The following is a 17957-nucleotide window of genomic DNA, read 5'->3' as shown; positions in this document are numbered from 1 at the left end:
GGATGTGCTGGAAATGAGATGTTTGAGGACAATATGTGGTGTGAGGTGGTTTGATTAAGTAATGAAAGGGTAAGGGAGATGTGTGGTGGTAAAAAGAGTGTGAATGAGAGAGGAGAAGAGGGTGTTTTGTAATGGCTTGGTCACATGGAGAGAATGAGTGAGGAAAGATTGACCAAGAGGATATATGTGTCGGAGGTGGAGGGAACGAGGAGAAGTGGGAGACCAAATTGGAGGTGGAAAGATGAAGTGAAAAAGATTTTGTGTGATTGGGGCCTGAACATGCAGGAGGGTGAAAGGCGTGCACGGAATAAAGTGAATTGGAACGATGTGGTATACCGGCATCGAAGTGCTGTCATTGGATTGAACCAGGGCATGTGAAGCATCTGAGGTAAACCATGGAAAGTTTTGAAGGGCCTGGATGTGGAAAGGGAGCTGTGGTTTCGGTGCATTATACATGATAGCTAGAGACTTAGTGTGAATGAATGTGGCCTTTGTTGTCTTTTCCTAGTGCCACCTCGTGCACATGCGGGGTGAGGGGGTTGGTATTTCATTATGTGACGGGGTGGCACCAGGAATGAAGAAGGGCAGACAGTATGAATTATGTACATGTTTATGTATGTACATGTCTCTGTGTGCATATATATGTATTAGTTGAGATGTCTAAGTGTGTATATGTGTGTGTGTGGATGTGTATGTATATACATGTGTATGTGGGTTGGTTGGGCCATTCTTTTGTCTGTTTCCTTGCCTACCTCGCTAACGCGGGAGACAGTTACAAAGTATGATAGATGAAAATAAGATATATATATATATTTTTTTTTTTTTGCTTTGTCGCTGTCTCCTGCATTTGCAAGGTAGCGCAAGGAAACAGACGAAAGAAATGGCCCAACCCACCCCCATACACATGTGTACACATACGTCCACACACGCAAATATACATACCTACACAGCTTTCCATGGTTTACCCCAGACGCTTCACATGCCCTGATTCAATCCACTGACAGCACGTCAACCCCGGTATACCACATTGATCCAATTCACTCTATTCCTTGCCCTCCTTTCACCCTCCTGCATGTTCAGGCCCCGATCACACAAAATCTTTTTCACTCCATCTTTCTACCTCCAGTTAGGTCTCCCACTTCTCCTCGTTCCCTCCACCTCCGACACATATATCCTCTTGGTCAATCTTTCCTCACTCATTCTCTCCATGTGCCCAAACCATTTCAAAACACCCTCTTCTGCTCTCTCAACCACGCTCTTTTTATTTCCACACCTCTTTTACCCTTACGTTACTTACTCGATCAAACCACCTCACACCACACATTGTCCTCAAACATCTCATTTCCAGCACATCCATCCTCCTGCGCACAACTGTATCCATAGCCCACGCCTCGCAACCATACAACATTGTTGGAACCACTATTCCTTCAAACATACCCATTTTTGCTTTCCGAGATAATGTTCTCGACTTCCACACATTCTTCAAGGCTCACAGGATTTTCGCCCCCTCCCCCACCCTATGATCCACTTCCGCTTCCATGGTTCCATCCGCTGCCAGATCCACTCCCAGATATCTAAAACACTTTACTTCCTCCAGTTTTTCTCCATTCAAACTTACCTCCCAATTGACTTGACCCTCAACCCTACTGTACCTAATTACCTTGCTCTTATTCACATTTACTCTTTACTTTCTTCTTTCACACACTTTACCAAACTCAGTCACCAGCTCCTGCAGTTTCTCACATGAATCAGCCACCAGCGCTGTATCATCAGCGAACAACAACTGACTCACTTCCCAAGCTCTCTCATCCCCAACAGACTTCATACTTGCCCCTCTTTCCAAAACTCTTGCATTCACCTCCCTAACAACCCCATCCATAAACAAATTAAACAACCATGGAGACATCACACACCCCTGCCGCAAACCTACATTCACTGAGAACCAATCACTTTCCTCTCTTCCTACACGTACACATGCCTTACATCCTCGATAAAAACTTTTCACTGCTTCTAACAACTTGCCTCCCACACCATATATTCTTAATACCTTCCACAGAGCATCTCCATCAACTCTTATCATATGCCTTCTACAGATCCATAAATGCTACATACAAATCCATTTGCTTTTCTAAGTATTTCTCACATACATTCTTCAAAGCAAACACCTGATCCACACATCCTTTACCACTTCTGAAACCATACTGCTCTTCCCCAATCTGATGCTCTGTACATGCCTTCACCCTCTCAATCAATACCCTCCCATATAATTTACCAGGAATACTCAACAAACTTTTTTTTTTGCTTTGTCGCTGTCTCCCGCATTTGCGAGGTAGCGCAAGGAAACAGACGAAAGAAATGGCCCAACCCACCCCCATACACATGTATATACATACGTCCACACACCCAAATATACATACCTACACAGCTTTCCATGGTTTACCCCAGACGCTTCACATGCCCCGATTCAATCCACTGACAGCACGTCAACCCCGGTATAACATAGCTCCAATTCACTCTATTCCTTGCCCTCCTTTCACCCTCCTGCATGTTCAGGCCCCGATCACACAAAATCTTTTTCACTCCATCTTTCCACCTCCAATTTGGTCTCCCTCTTCTCCTCGTTCCCTCCACCTCCGACACATATATCCTCTTGGTCAATCTTTCCTCACTCATTCTCTCCATGTGCCCAAACCATTTCAAAACACCCTCTTCTGCTCTCTCAACCACGCTCTTTTTATTTCCACACATCTCTCTTACCCTTACGTTACTTACTCGATCAAACCACCTCACACCACACATTGTCCTCAGACATCTCATTTCCAGCACATCCATCCTCCTGCGCACAACTCTATCCATAGCCCACACCTCGCAACCATACAACATTGTTGGAACCACTATTCCTTCAAACATACCCATTTTTGCTTTCCGAGATAATGTTCTCGACTTCCACACATTCTTCAAGGCTCCCAGAATTTTCGCCCCCTCCCCCACCCTATGATCCACTTCCGCTTCCATGGTTCCATCCGCTGCCAGATCCACTCCCAGATATCTAAAACACTTCACTTCCTCCAGTTTTTCTCCATTCAAACTCACCTCCCAATTGACTTGACCCTCAACCCTACTGTACCTAATAACCTTGCTCTTATTCACATTTACTCTTAACTTTCTTCTTTCACACACTTTACCAAACTCAGTCACCAGCTTCTGCAGTTTCTCACATGAATCAGCCACCAGCGCTGTATCATCAGCGAACAACAACTGACTCACTTCCCAAGCTCTCTCATCCCCAACAGACTTCATACTTGCCCCTCTTTCCAAAGCTCTTGCATTCACCTCCCTAACAACCCCATCCATAAACAAATTAAACAACCATGGAGACATCACACACCCCTGCCGCAAACCTACATTCACTGAGAACCAATCACTTTCCTCTCTTCCTACACGTACACATGCCTTACATCCTCGATAAAAACTTTTCACTGCTTCTAACAACTTGCCTCCCACACCATATATTCTTAATACCTTCCACAGAGCATCTCTATCAACTCTATCATATGCCTTCTCCAGATCCATTAATGCTACATACAAATCCATTATACCTCTATAATTTGAGCACTCACTCTTATCCCCTTTGCCTTTGTACAATGGCACTATGCACGCATTCTGCCAATCCTCAGGCACCTCACCATGAGTCATACATACATTAAACAACCTTACCAACCAGTCAATAATACAGTCACCCCCTTTTTTAATAAATTCCACTGCAATACCATCCAAACCTGCTGCCTTGCCGGCTTTCATCTTCCGCAAAGCTTTTACTACCTCTTCTCTGTTTACCAAATCATTTTCCCTAACCCTCTCACTTTGCACACCACCTCGACGAAAACACCCTATATCTGCCACTCTATCATCAAACACATTCAACAAACCTTCAAAATACTCATTCCATCTCCTTCTCACATCACCACTACTTGTTATCACCTCCCCATTTGCACCCTTCACTGAAATTCCCATTTGCTCCCTTGTCTTACGCACTTTATTTACCTCCTTCCAGAACATCTTTTTATTCTCCCTAAAATTTAATGATACCCTTTCACCCCAACTCTCATTTGCCCTCTTTTTCACCTCTTGCACCTTTCTCTTGACCTCCTGTCTCTTTCTTTTATACATCTCCCACTCAATTGCATTTTTTCCCTGCAAGAATCGTCCAAATGCCTCTCTCTTCTCTTTCACTAATAATCTTACTTCTTCATCCCACCACTCACTACCCATTGTCGCTGTCTCCCGCGTTTGAGAGGTAGCGCAAGGAAACAGACGAAAGAAATGGTCCAACCCACCCCATACACAATGCATATACATACACGTCCACACACGCAAATATACATACCTATACATTTCAATGTACATATATATATACACACAGACACATACATATATACCCATGCACACAATTCACACTGTCTGCCTTTATTCATTCCCATTGCCACCTCGCCACACATGGAATACTATCCCCCTCCCCCCTCATGTGTGCGAGGTAGCACTAGGAAAAGACAACGAAGGCCCCATTTGTTCACACTCAGTCTCTAGCTGTCATGCAATAATGCCCGAAACCACAGCTCCCTTTCCACATCCAGGCCCCACACAACTTTCCATGGTTTACCTCAGACGCTTCACATGCCCTGATTCAATCCACTGACAGCACGTCAACCCCGGTATACCACATCGATCCAATTCACTCTATTCCTTTCCATCCTTTCATCCTCCTGCATGTTCAGGCCCCAATCACACAAAATCTTTTTCACTCCATCTTTCCACCTCCAATTTGGTCTACTTCTCCTCCTTGTTCCTACACCTCTGACACATATATTCTCTTTGTCAAACTTTCCTCACTCATTCTCTCCATGTGTCCAAACCATTTCAACACACCCTCTTCTGCTCTCTCAACCACCATATTTTTATTAACACACACATCTCTCACCCTTTCATTACTTATTCCATCAAACCTCCAAGCACCACATATTATCCAACACATCCACCTTATGCCTTACAACCATATGATATTGTTGGAACTTCTATTCCTTCAAACCTACCCATTTTTGCTCTCCGAGATAATGTTCTCTTTTTCCACACATCATTATTGCTCCCAGAAGTTTCGCCCCCTCCCCCATCCTGTGACTCACTTCTGCTTCCATGGTTCCATTTGCTGCTAAACCCACTCCCAGGTATCAAAAACACTTCAGTTCCTCCAATTTTTCTTTAGTCAAACTTACATCCCATCTAACTTGTCCCTCAACCCTGCTGAACCTAACAGTCTTGCTCTTATTCACATTTACTCTCAAGTTTCTCCTTTCACACTCTTTTCCAAACTCAATCACCAACTTCTGCAGTTTCTCACTTGAATCAGCATCAGTGCTGTATCTTCGGCAAACTGCAACTAACTCACTTCCGAAGCCCTCTCATCCCCAAAAGACTGCAGACTTGCCCCTTCTCTCCAGAACTCTTGCATTTACCTTCCAGACCACCCCATCCATAAACAAATTAAAGAACCATCGCTACATTTTACACCCCTGCCACAGACCAACCTTTACTGGGAACCAATCACTTTCCTCTCTTCCTACTCGTACACATGCCTTACATCCTTGATAAAATCTTTTCACTGCTTCTTGCAGCTTACCTCCCACACCATATACTCTTAAGACCTTCCATAAAGTGTATCTATCAGCCCTATCATATGCCTTCTCCAGATCCATAAATGCTGCATAAAAACCATCTGATTTTCTGTGTATTTCTTGCTCACATTCTTCAAAGCAGACACCTGATCCACACATCCTTTACCACTTCTGAAATCACATTGCTCCTCCCCAGTCTGATGCTCTTTACATGCCTTCACCTTCTCAATCAATACCCTCCCATGCAATTTCCCAGAATTACTCAACAAACTTATGCCTCTGTAATTTGAATTCTCACCTTTATCCCCTCTGCCTTTCTACAGTGGCACTATACATGTATTCTGCCAACCCTCAGACATTTCATCATGATCCATACATACATTGGATATCCTTACCAACCAATCAACAACACAATCACCCTCTTTCATAATAAATTCAACTGCAGTGCCATCGAATCCTGTTGCCTTGCTGGATTTCACCTTCTGCAAAGCTTTCACCACCTCTTCTCTCTAAACCAAATCATTCTTCCTGACTCTCACTTTGCACACCACCCTGACCAAACACCCTACATCTGCCACTCTATCATCAAATACATTCAACAGACTTTTGAAATACTCACTCCATCTTCTCATTTCATCATTACCTGTATCACTTCTCCCTTGCCCCCTTCATTAATATTCCCATTTGTTCTCTTTTCTTATGCCTGTTATTTACCTTAAAGTTTATTGGTACTCTCTCACCCCAACTCTCATTTGCCCTCTTTTTCCACCCTTGCACTTTCCTCTTGATCTCCTGTTACTTTCTTTTATACATATCCATCATTTGCACTCCTTCCTTGTAAGTATCGTCCAAATGCCTCTCTTTTCTCTTTCACTAACTACTTTTCTTCTTCATCCCACCACTCACTATCCTTTCTAATCTGCCCTCCTCCCAGTTTTCTCATGCTACATGCATCTTTTGCACATGCCATCACTGCTTCCCTAAATACATTCCTCACACACTCCCCTCACCCCATTTGCTCTCAACTTTTGCCACTCTACACCCAATCTCTCCTGGTATTTCCTCACACAAGTCTCCCTTCAAAGCTCACTTACTCTCACCACTCTCTTCTTCCCTACATTTTCTCTTCTCTTTGGAAAACCTCTACAAATCTTCACCTTTGCTTCCACAAAATGGTGATCAGACATCCCACCAGCTGCCCCTCTAAGCACATTAACATCCAAAAGTCTCTCTTTTACATGCTTATCAATTAACACGTAATCCAATAATGCCCTATGACCATCTGTTCTACCCACATATGTATCCTTATGTATATATCTCATTTTAAACTAGGTATTCTCTATCACCAGTCTTTTTCAGCACACAAAGGCACAAGATCTTCACCATTTCTATTCACAACACCCGTGCACACCAATTATACCCTCAACTGCCACATTACGTATTTCCACATTTAAACCACCCATTACTAATACCCGATCTCATGCACCAGAGTTGCTGACACACACACTCAGCTGCTCCCAAAACACTTGCCTCTCATGATCTTTCTTCTCATGACCAGGTACATAAGCACCAATAATCACACATCTCTCCCCATCTACATTAATCTAGAATTTACTTTCTTACACTCTGTCACACACTCTCATAACTCCTGCTTCAGGAGTAGTGCTACTCCTTCATTAGGTCATATCCTCTCTCCAATCCCTGACATTACCCTTCTGAACTACTTGCAGAGATTGGTAGACTATTAGCCACCATTAGTGACCAAGATACAGCAGTTGCACAGTTGGTCTGTGTAAACTACCTTATACATGATTCCTGGTACATGTTATGCAAATCATAACATGACTGACTGTTTTGAAGGTTGATCTTTTTATGTATCTAGTATGTTTGGGGTAGGTATGGATGAATGGGAGGTAAGGCATATGCAATTCGCAGATGACATGCCTCTGGTGATAGACTCTAGTGAGAAACTACAAATGTCATTGTATTGAGTTTGGGAGAGGAGAGTGTGGGAAAGGAGGGAGTTGAGAGTTAATATGGATGAAATTAGTTTATGAAGTTTAGGAAGGTTGTGTGACAGGTTGAGTTGATTTTGAATGGAGGGAATGTGGAAAATATAAGAGTGTTTTAGTAAACTAGGAGTAGATGGTAGAGCATGGGTGATGGGGCAAATGTCTTGGGTGCATTGATGAGTTTGTATAAAGATAGGTATTTTATGCTATAGTAGTCCTGACAGTGCTGTATGGGTGTGAATTATGGGTCCTAGATGTAAAAGGGTGGATGTGTTGAATGTGAATGCTTTAGGACAGTATGTGGTGTGAAGAGGGTTGATTAAGGAACAGTTTAAGATAGAGGTGTAGTAGTGTGTCGTGGGATTAAGAGAGTTGAATAGGATGTGCTGAATTGGTCTTGAAATATAGAGAGGATGAGGGAAGAGAAATAGACTGGCTGAAAAGATACATGTCAGAACTGGGGTGGGGAGACTGAGGAAATGGAATGATAGAGTGAAAGAGGCTTATACATGTCAGAACTGGGGTGGGGAGACTGAGGAAATGGAATGATAGAGTGAAAGAGGCTTTTGAGTTATGAGGGTCTGTACATGCAAGAGGGTGAGAAACATGCATTGGGCAGAGAAAATTGGTGATATGGTATACAAGGAGTGATGTGCTATCATTAGGCTGAACAAGGGCATATGAAGTGTTCTGGGGAAACCACAGAAACATCTGTAGGGCTTAACTGTTCACAGGAGGCTCCATTTTTGGTGCACTATACATGAAAGTAGAGAATGGATTGAATAAATGAGGCCAATCTTTATTTGTTCCTGGTGCTACCTTGCTAACATTTGAAACAAAAAACTATGAAAAAGAATAAGAATATGAATTCTTTTCAGCTCTTTTGCATTTCCAAGGGTGTATGAGTTGTTATCTAAGCTTGTATCTTAATTCTCAGATGTCATAACTGTGAAATGTTGCTGTTTGAGCTTTCAGTATAAGGGCCTTGGTTTATTAGAAAATGTACCCTGTATTCTGGGGAATCTTTAGCAGAAGGGTGTGCTGTATAGAGGGGATTTTTTATCTTTTTTTGTGTGTGTCAATTGCACAGCATAGTAAGACACTTAGGGACTGCTTAGTCCATCGTCATCATAATTATTTTTGTTTAGGCATCTGACCAGCCATCTGTCACTGGTATTCATTATTATTTAGTGAAGATGCTTTTGACCCGACTCAAAAAGTATCTGGTAAAATGTATATGTTGGTTTCCCAGTATCTGAAGGATTGATAAGCATAAAACCCATATCTGTTGTATGGATTTTGCCCAAGTTATACCCATTACAAAAAATTTAATCTGGAACATAACTAGCCTATAATTAGAAGATATGAACTGATCCATGAAGGTTGGGTAAAACACATCAGACTGTATACTTATACAGTTAACCTTCATCCAAAGAATTGAATGACATATGTAGCATATCCCCTCTTAAGCTTTTGCCTCAGTTGTCAGATTTGTAAAGCTTAAACTTGGAACTTAACCTGGCTCAGAATTTGGAAGAAGGAAAAAAAAATCCTACGTTGGCTGTGGAGTGTAATACATATGCTCTTGATATTTTTGAATGGTTCCACCCATTCTTTCCAGATGGCAAGTTTACAATGGAACATACATTTTTTAAACAATAATTTCACCCATTTGTATGTTGATATCAAAAATTATGCTGCAGTGCAGGAGACACAAGTGGAAAACTCTTTTTGCTACAATTATTAATTTTTTTCACAAAAGATGTGTTTCCTTTGCAGGCAGTTTGCTAAGGAAACATTAGGCGTTATCCCAGTAATTGATACCCCACCAGATTCTCCTGCCTGGTAAGTCATGAATATGGGTTTTGAACAAGGTTCATTAACATTTTGTTTACTGAGTTTGGTGCTGTAAGGAGTGAGAAAATTCATTTTTCTTTCCATCATACTTATCGCTGCTTCTTGCATGACTAGGAACACATGAAGAAAAGCCATATTCATTCATATCTGTTCTCTAGCTGTCATTTGCATTTCTGTGAAAGATGAGCCCCCTAACCACAACCAAGCCCTGCAGACATTTCCATGGTATTCCTCTGCAGCTTCATATGACCTGGTTCAGTTCGTTGACAGCATATCAATCCCAGTAAACCACATTATTCCGATTCACTGTATCCCATGCATGCTTTCCTCTCTCCTCCATTTTCGGACCCCAATCACTCAAAATCTTTTTCACTCCATAGATATGAGAGAGTTGTAGTAGTAAGAGATGTGTGAGAGACCTGAAGAGAGTGTGCTGAAATGGCTAAGGCATATGGAGAGGTTGAATGAGGAAAGGATGACTGAGAGGATGTACATGTCAGAAGTGGAGGAAATATGGAAAAGGATAAAACCAAGGAGGCGGGGAAAAGATGGAATGAAGGATGCTTTGAAAGCTTTGGGCTTGAATGTGTAGGTGGGTGTGAGGCATGCAAGGCATACAGCAAATTGGAGTGATTTGATTTATTGGGGATGGCATACTGTTGTTGGGGTGACCAGAGCATGTGAAGTGGTTGAGGGAACCTACTGAAAGGCCTGTGGGACCTGACTGTGGATAAGAGGCTATAGTTTTGGTGCATTATACATAACAATTAGAGGGTGGAAAGGAGTGATTGAGGCCATTTCTTGACCTTTTCCTGGTGCTACCTCACTGATGCCTGAAATGGCTAACCATCTATATTGTCTGTTTCTCTGACACCAATTCTCTTTGGGAATTCCCTCAAAGGGGTGGCCACAGCAAAAGAGTCTCCATACCTGTTGAACTCCAGTGCCACTTCTTGGCCTATAGTGCCTCACCCTTAATAACCACTAGTAGAGGGCAGCTCTAGCACAGTTTTCAGAGGCTCCTACCCAATTTTCCAACATACTACCTTTACCTAATGCTCCCAGCTAATCTTCCTACCTACTACTTCTACCTAATGCTCCTGTCTAATGTTCCTACTTTCTAATTTTATATATTGCCCCAACCATTTTGCCAAAAGGCAGGGCTAACACTTAGCACTTACCACAGAAGAATCAAGCCTTAGGAAGAATGAGCTTTGTGAGTTAAGTGTTGTCAGGTGTGACAAGGAGAGATTGCATAATTGTGACAGAATGCCAGCATTCCACATGTGGGTGAGGCAAATAGAAAAGACAGGTACCTTGGTCAAAGGAATGCTAATTGCCAACAACTGAAATGCTGGCTTACTATACATCCGTCACTGACCCTCCCGATACCCGGGTGGGTAGTACTGGTAATACACCGCCCTGGTTGGTGGCTGCCTACTAACTGTTTACCCATATCTCTGATGCCTGTTCCCACTGGAACATGGCAATAGAATCTTCATAACCAGTGAATTCCAGTGTCACCTCAAACTTTTAGGGTCTCACCCTTAAGAAGCCACTGGCAGGGGGCAACTCTTGCTCAGGGTTTGCAGAGGCTCTTATCTGATGTTCCCACTGTTTACTTCTACCTGATGCTCCTACCATCTACTACCCACTAACATGTGTAAATAAAAAAATATTGAAGAAGAGTTTCTGTGGGCAGTGCCACATGGTGGATAAGGAGTGCTAGGGGAAAGGTAACTTTCAGATGTTGTAAACCCTGCCTCTAATCCCTGGTTGAGACCAGTTGATGGATATTCTGATGATATCAGTGACATATCTCCATTTGAACCTCCAAGAAGTGAAGAACCAACTTAATTTTACCATACTTACCTGAGCTTCTGGATGATTTCTTTCTACTAACCTTTGCTCATTATCTGCAGTCAAAGGTTGTACCCCCTTCATAATGATTCTCACAGGCTTTCACAACAGTGATATATATTTTACAGTGATATATATTGTACTTGCAGGACTCCTTTTCCCATTTTATGAACCAATGAAATATTGTTTAGTGTGTAGTTTCCAGTGCCCTCTCTTTTTCAATTTGATTTCCTATCTGATATTTTACTTCCTCAGCAATCACACAGTCAGAATCAAGCATAACATGATCACATTTTGAAAGTGTTGTATCATATCTGATATTTTAGTTTCCATGTTGCTATGTGTGTTTGTGTGTGTGTGTGTGTGTGTGTGTGTCAAGATTGCCAAGGCTAAGCTGAGCACAGGCTGTTGCCAATGATAGCCCATTTTGGTATGTCATTACTGGCTTGGACTAGATTTGTGTGCTCAGGGGACCAGTATTGACACAAAGTGGCCCATGTTATTTAGTGAGATTTCAGATGGATATGTGTATTGTGTCAAAGGTGATGAATTGCTTCATCCCAAAGGAATTCAGTTCATGATCTTACTACAGTTATTTAAAAAAAAGAAGTTAAGTGTTGTCAATTGTTGTTTGTGGCAAGGAGAGATTGTATGTTTATGGACAGAATACTAGCAGTGTACGTGTGGTTGAGGCAGAAAGGAAGGATAGGTACCTGGGTCAAAGGAGTGCAATTTGAAAATCATTGAAGTGCTGGCTCACTATGTAACCAACACTAACCTTACCAATCTCCAGGCAGGTAGTAATGATAATATATCTCCCTGCTTGGTGGCTACCTGCCAACTAATGTTTTCTTTTTCTTTAAATGTTACATGATAATGTGTTCTCTTTAAGTGGAGGCAATCTTAATCCTTAAAAGTAAAGAATTTTAAATTATCTGATTGAACTTGTTAGATTTTCATTAATTACAAGACTCAACTCAGATGGTTCCTAAATTAATCAAAGAAAAATAAAGAGAATAAATCATCTACCTCAACCACACGTGCACTGCTAGTATTCTGTCCATAAACATACAATCTCTCCTTGCCACAAACAACAATTGACAACACTTAACTAACACATCTTATTCTTTGCAACTCTTAGATTTTCCTGCAGTGAACACTTTATGCTAGCCCTGCCTTTTGGCAGAATGTAGGAACAATAGATAGAAGTAGTAGGTGGTTGTTAAGTTGCACTCCTCTGACCCAGGTAGCTGTTCTTTTCTTTCTGCCTCACCCACTCTTGGACTTCTGGCATTCTGTCCACAAATACAAAATCTTTCCTTGTCACACATAACACTTGACAGCACATAACTCACACAGCTCATTCCTCGTAACTCTAGATTTTCTTATGGTAAGCGCTATTTGCTACCCCTGCCTTTTGGCAAAATGGTAGTAGTTAGAAACATTAGGCAGGAGCATTGGTAGAAGTAATTAGTAGGAACATTAGGTAGGAGCCTCTGCAAACAATGTGAGGCAGTAAAGGCTATGAAAGCAGCTCTGGAGTTCACTAGTTATGGAGACTATTGCCATAGCCACCCTCTTGAGGGAGTTTCAGAATGGAACAGGCATCAGAGATAGATAGGAGTGTTAAACATGAGCTTTAGGAAGTTGTATGTTAGAGCATTAGCTTGGAGCATTAGGTAGAAGTAGTAGGTTGTAACAGGCAGGAATATTTTGTTGACACTTTAGGTAGAAATGTTGGTAGGAACTTGAGGTAGGAACCTCTGAAAACACTGCACTAGAGTTGCCTGTTAAGGGTAAGGCATTGAAGGCTAAGAAGTAACACTGGAGTTCAGCAGTTATGGAGACTTTGCTGTGGCCACTCCCTTTAGGGAGTTCCCAAAGGGAATGGGTGTCATTTATATAGATAGATTGATTATTTCTTTATTGTTGGAACTGTGGGTTGAACTAAGCTGAAGGTCTTGGGTGCTGATGGAGAGTGAGTTTTCCGCCAGAGTTTTCTAATTAAGTAACTGCAGTGTTTGGTGTTTTACCAATAATTTGCTGCTTTATGTATATGTGAAAGAAGAAAGTTAAGAGTAAATGTGAATAAGAGCAAGGTTATTAGGTACAGTAGGGTTGAGGGTCAAGTCAATTGGGAGGTGAGTTTGAATGGAGAAAAACTGGAGGAAGTGAAGTGTTTTAGATATCTGGGAGTGGATCTGGCAGCGGATGGAACCATGGAAGCGGAAGTGGATCATAGGGTGGGGGAGGGGGCGAAAATTCTGGGAGCCTTGAAGAATGTGTGGAAGTCGAGAACATTATCTCGGAAAGCAAAAATGGGTATGTTTGAAGGAATAGTGGTTCCAACAATGTTGTATGGTTGCGAGGCGTGGGCTATGGGTAGAGTTGTGCGCAGGAGGATGGATGTGCTGGAAATGAGATGTTTGAGGACAATGTGTGGTGTGAGGTGGTTTGATCGAGTAAGTAACGTAAGGGTAAGAGAGATGTGTGAAAATAAAAAGAGCGTGGTTGAGAGAGCAGAAGAGGGTGTTTTGAAATGGTTTGGGCACATGGAGAGAATGAGTGAGGAAAGATTGACCAAGAGGATATATGTGTCGGAGGTGGAGGGAACGAGGAGAAGAGGGAGACCAAATTGGAGGTGGAAAGATGGAGTGAAAAAGATTTTGTGTGATCGGGGCCTGAACATGCAGGAGGGTGAAAGGAGGGCAAGGAATAGAGTGAATTGGAGCGATGTGGTATACCGGGGTTGACGTGCTGTCAGTGGATTGAATCAAGGCATGTGAAGCGTCTGGGGTAAACCATGGAAAGCTGTGTAGGTATGTATATTTGCGTGTGTGGACGTATGTATATACATGTGTATGGGGGTGGGTTGGGCCATTTCTTTCGTCTGTTCCCTTGCGCTACCTCGCAAACGCGGGAGACAGAAAAAAAAAAAAAAAAAATGTATATTAAATAGATTAGGGTGCTTCTGTATCAGTAATGTTTCTCTCATACCTCTTTTTTTCTTTCTTCTGATCATTATGTTTTCTTTTAAATGCTGCCTGGCTTGTGGGTGCACCACATGTCTTCCACTTGGTGGATTACTGATTTCCTTTTCATACTTGATTGCTGTTTCCCGCATTAGCAAGGTAATGCCAGGAACAGACGAAGAAAGGTTGCATCTACTCACATTCATTCTTTAGCTTTTATATGTAATGCACTGAAACCACAGCTCCCTATCCACAACCAGGCCCCACAGACCTACCCATGGTTTACCCTGGATGCTTCATATACCCTGGATCAGTCCATTGACATCACGCTGACCACAGTATACCACATTGTTCCAATTTATGCTGTTCCGTATACCCCTTTCACCCTCCTGTATGTTCAGGCCCGAATTGCTCAGAGTTGTTTTCACTTCATCCTTCCATCTCCAATTTGGTCTCCCCATTCTCCTTGCTCCCTTCACCTCTGACACATATATCCTCTCTGTCAACCTTTCCTCACTCATTCTCTCTATATTTCCAGACCATTTCTCTCAACCACACTTTTTTTTATTACCACACATCTCTCTTACCCTTTCATTACTTACTCGATCAAACTACCTTACATCACATATTGTATTCAGACATTTCATTTCCAACACATGCACCCTTTGCCACATAGCCTTATCTCAGGCCTGTTCCTCACATCTATATAATGTTGGCTCAACTATTCCTTTAAACATATCCATTTTTGCCCTCCCAGATAGTGTTCTCACCATACATTCTTCAGCACTCCCAGCCTCTCCCTCCCACCTTCTCTAAGAGGTGGGAGTTTAACACTTGCGGGTCCTCATCTCTTGAACAGTCCCTGTAATTCAGCTATTTGATTTCTGATGTTGTCTGCATTAACCATGTATTCAGTCATTTCATTACATTTGGTCACCACTTTTGTGTTATAGAAATACTTCCTCACATCTTTTTTGACAAGTGTTTTGCTTAATTTCATGTTATGGCCACTAGTTGTTTTATTCCAGTATCTTTCAAAGAACTGTTCAGTGTCTTCATCATCCACTTGTTTTAAAAACTTGAGGGTTGTGATTTTTTGAGGTGGGCAGATTTAAAACCTCTAACCTTTCCCTGTAACTCAGTTGTCTTAATTTTGGTACCATCATTGATACTCTCTTCTGGACCTTTTGTGTTTGATTTGTTCATTTTGGGCTATGTATGATGGGAACAGCTTGCTCATATTCCCTTACCTTTGAACTTAAAATGTTATTCAAATATTTGCTATCAAACAGTTGGTCTCCTTTTATGTTCTAAAATGGAACTGTGGTGACAGGTTAGGCACAGTGTTCACTCACAAGTTTTTCTCACAGACAGATTCCTGCCAGATGATAATGATGATATCAAGGCCTTCTTTCAAGGTGACTCATCCTCCTTACTTTATACTTACTTGGGATAAACTTTATTAACCAAGTATGAGACTAACTTCAGAGTTTGTCAATGTTCCCTGGTATGTTGATGCACTTGTTCGTGCTTTTCACTTCCCTTGTGATCTATGCATCATCTGCAAACATTTTCAGGTAGAATTGCATACCTTTATGTAAGTCCATTTATATAAGTCAAGAGCAATGGTCTCAGAACAGAACTTTATGACATTCCAATGGTCGCCTCGACCCATTTTGAAAAGGCTCCTCTGACATGTGCCCTTTGTTCCATTCCACTCAGATGATCTGTCCATTGCGGTAGTTTTCCCTTTATTCCTTCTTGGTGATCAAATTACTTAATCAGCCTCCCATGTAGTACAGTGTCAAATGTTTTGTGGTAGTCCTTATGTAAACAGTCCACCCAACCTTCCCTTTTGTTGAAATCTAAGAGATTTGTTATGTGTGACCTTTTCCCAAAGTCTGTGCTCTCTCACTTTGTTGATTTTTCTTCCGTAGAAAGTCATTCATTAGCTTTCTGATTGTCTTTTCTTGTTAGACTGGCCAGTATTTCAATGCCAGTTACCTGCTTGTACTGTATGAGGAGGGAAATTTTGACTCCTGGGACCCCATCTCTTGAACTTTCTCTCATATACTTTTTGAAATTCTGTATATTGTCTACATTAATGCTGTCTCCAATCACTTTAAACCATTCATCAAGCACTATTTTACTATACAAGTATTTTCTCATATCTTTTTTTAACAACTTTCTTGCTTCATGTCATCTGTGGTTGTTCTGTCTGCATTTTTTGAAGAACAGTTCTGTCTTCTTTATTGATCTGTTTTAAGAATTTAAAGGTTGTGACCAGATCACCACTCTTTTCTTATCCACAAAGGGCAAATTTAAAGCCTCAAGGATTTTTCTGTAACCTAGCTTCCTTGATTCTTATTTGAAATTACCTCCTTGTACTGTATGGGAAGGAGCTTTACAGTCATGGGGCCCCATCTTTTAAACATATTCTGTTATCATACAGCTTCTTAAATTATGTATGCTGCCTGCATTAACTATGTCCTCAGTCATTCTGTTCCATGTCATCTGTACATTCTTTCTGTTAAACCATTCACATATTTTTCTTATCCCTTCTCTCTCTCTCCAATTCATGGGTACCCATTTCACTGCTGTTTTGTATATCTTACAGAGTTTGTTGTAACACTTAAGTTTGAGCTATTTACCATATGTGCATTGAAATTATTTATTCATTCACTAAGTACTTTGTAAGACATGTGAAAGGAGAACTGTTAAACCAGTGAAGATTAGTGACTATCTTGTCTTTGGAATACTTTTAATAAAAAGTTTAAGTAATTTCTTTGTTCCATCTTTCAGGGGTATTGATCGCCTGCCTGAAACGGAGAGTGACGATGAGATGTGATATTTCCATGAATTACTAACATCATACTGCCGTTCATCTGAAGGCCAAAGCATGTGTTTCCACTTTATTTGCAATAACATATCAATTAGAATGGGCTTGCTTTTAGTTTCTGTTTTTTTTTTTTTTTTTTCCCCCCCAGTGCCATGGACCTAAATTTTTTAAGGTTTCACTTAGAATGTTGTGTTTAGTTCACTGCAGATAGTAATACATGCTGCTCAAAGTGGAAGGCATGACATAATCAAACAGCCTGTTCCTTTGAAAACTCCTGTAAACTCTCCCATTTCTCCTCATGCAGCAACACATGCTGCAATAAAATTTTTTTTGTCAGGATGTAAAAAAGAAAGTTTTTATGGGGCCTTAAGTTTCCATGATGGATTTTTATTTTCAGAAACACGTCTTTCATGATTTTGGAATTTCTTGTACTTTGCACATGAATTGATAGTTTCTGAGTAAAGTTAAGCATAATTGATTTGCCATAAATCACTCTTTGACCATTATTATGCATGTCTGATGCCCTCTAAGTGAATATATACCATTATTTTTTTTTTAAGATGAATTAGCTACTTTATTTGTTAGTGGAAAAAGAGGTTATTCTATAAGAGTCCCATTATTCAACATTTCATTCCAAGGGTGCACTGCATTGAATGTGTAAGATTGTTGGATATCTGTAGAAGCTCATTGTTTGTGCAGTCTTGGATGTTTTAGTTTATTTCCATTGTGCAAGAAGACTGCATTTAAA

At 41.2% G+C, this 17957-nt stretch overlaps 1 protein-coding gene across 2 annotated transcripts in view; it reads left to right on the top strand.

The window, feature by feature from the left end:
* LOC139757122 (uncharacterized) overlaps window positions 1-17698 on the top strand; it is a 157664-nt gene extending 139966 nt beyond the window's left edge. For both annotated transcript variants that reach the window (XM_071677220.1, XM_071677219.1), the window contains 2 exons: window positions 9461-9526; window positions 17173-17698. In XM_071677220.1, the coding sequence (XP_071533321.1) occupies window positions 9461-9526; window positions 17173-17218 (112 nt within the window). In that variant the 3' untranslated portion in view covers window positions 17219-17698. The remainder of the gene's footprint in view (window positions 1-9460; window positions 9527-17172) is intronic.
* The last annotated feature ends 259 nt before the right edge of the window (window positions 17699-17957 follow it).

This window comes from Panulirus ornatus, chromosome 24, assembly GCF_036320965.1.
Source record: "Panulirus ornatus isolate Po-2019 chromosome 24, ASM3632096v1, whole genome shotgun sequence".
Taxonomy (NCBI): domain Eukaryota; kingdom Metazoa; phylum Arthropoda; class Malacostraca; order Decapoda; family Palinuridae; genus Panulirus; species Panulirus ornatus.
The sequence above is the reverse complement of the archived record's forward strand: the minus strand, read 5'-3'. Positions and strand labels throughout refer to the sequence as shown.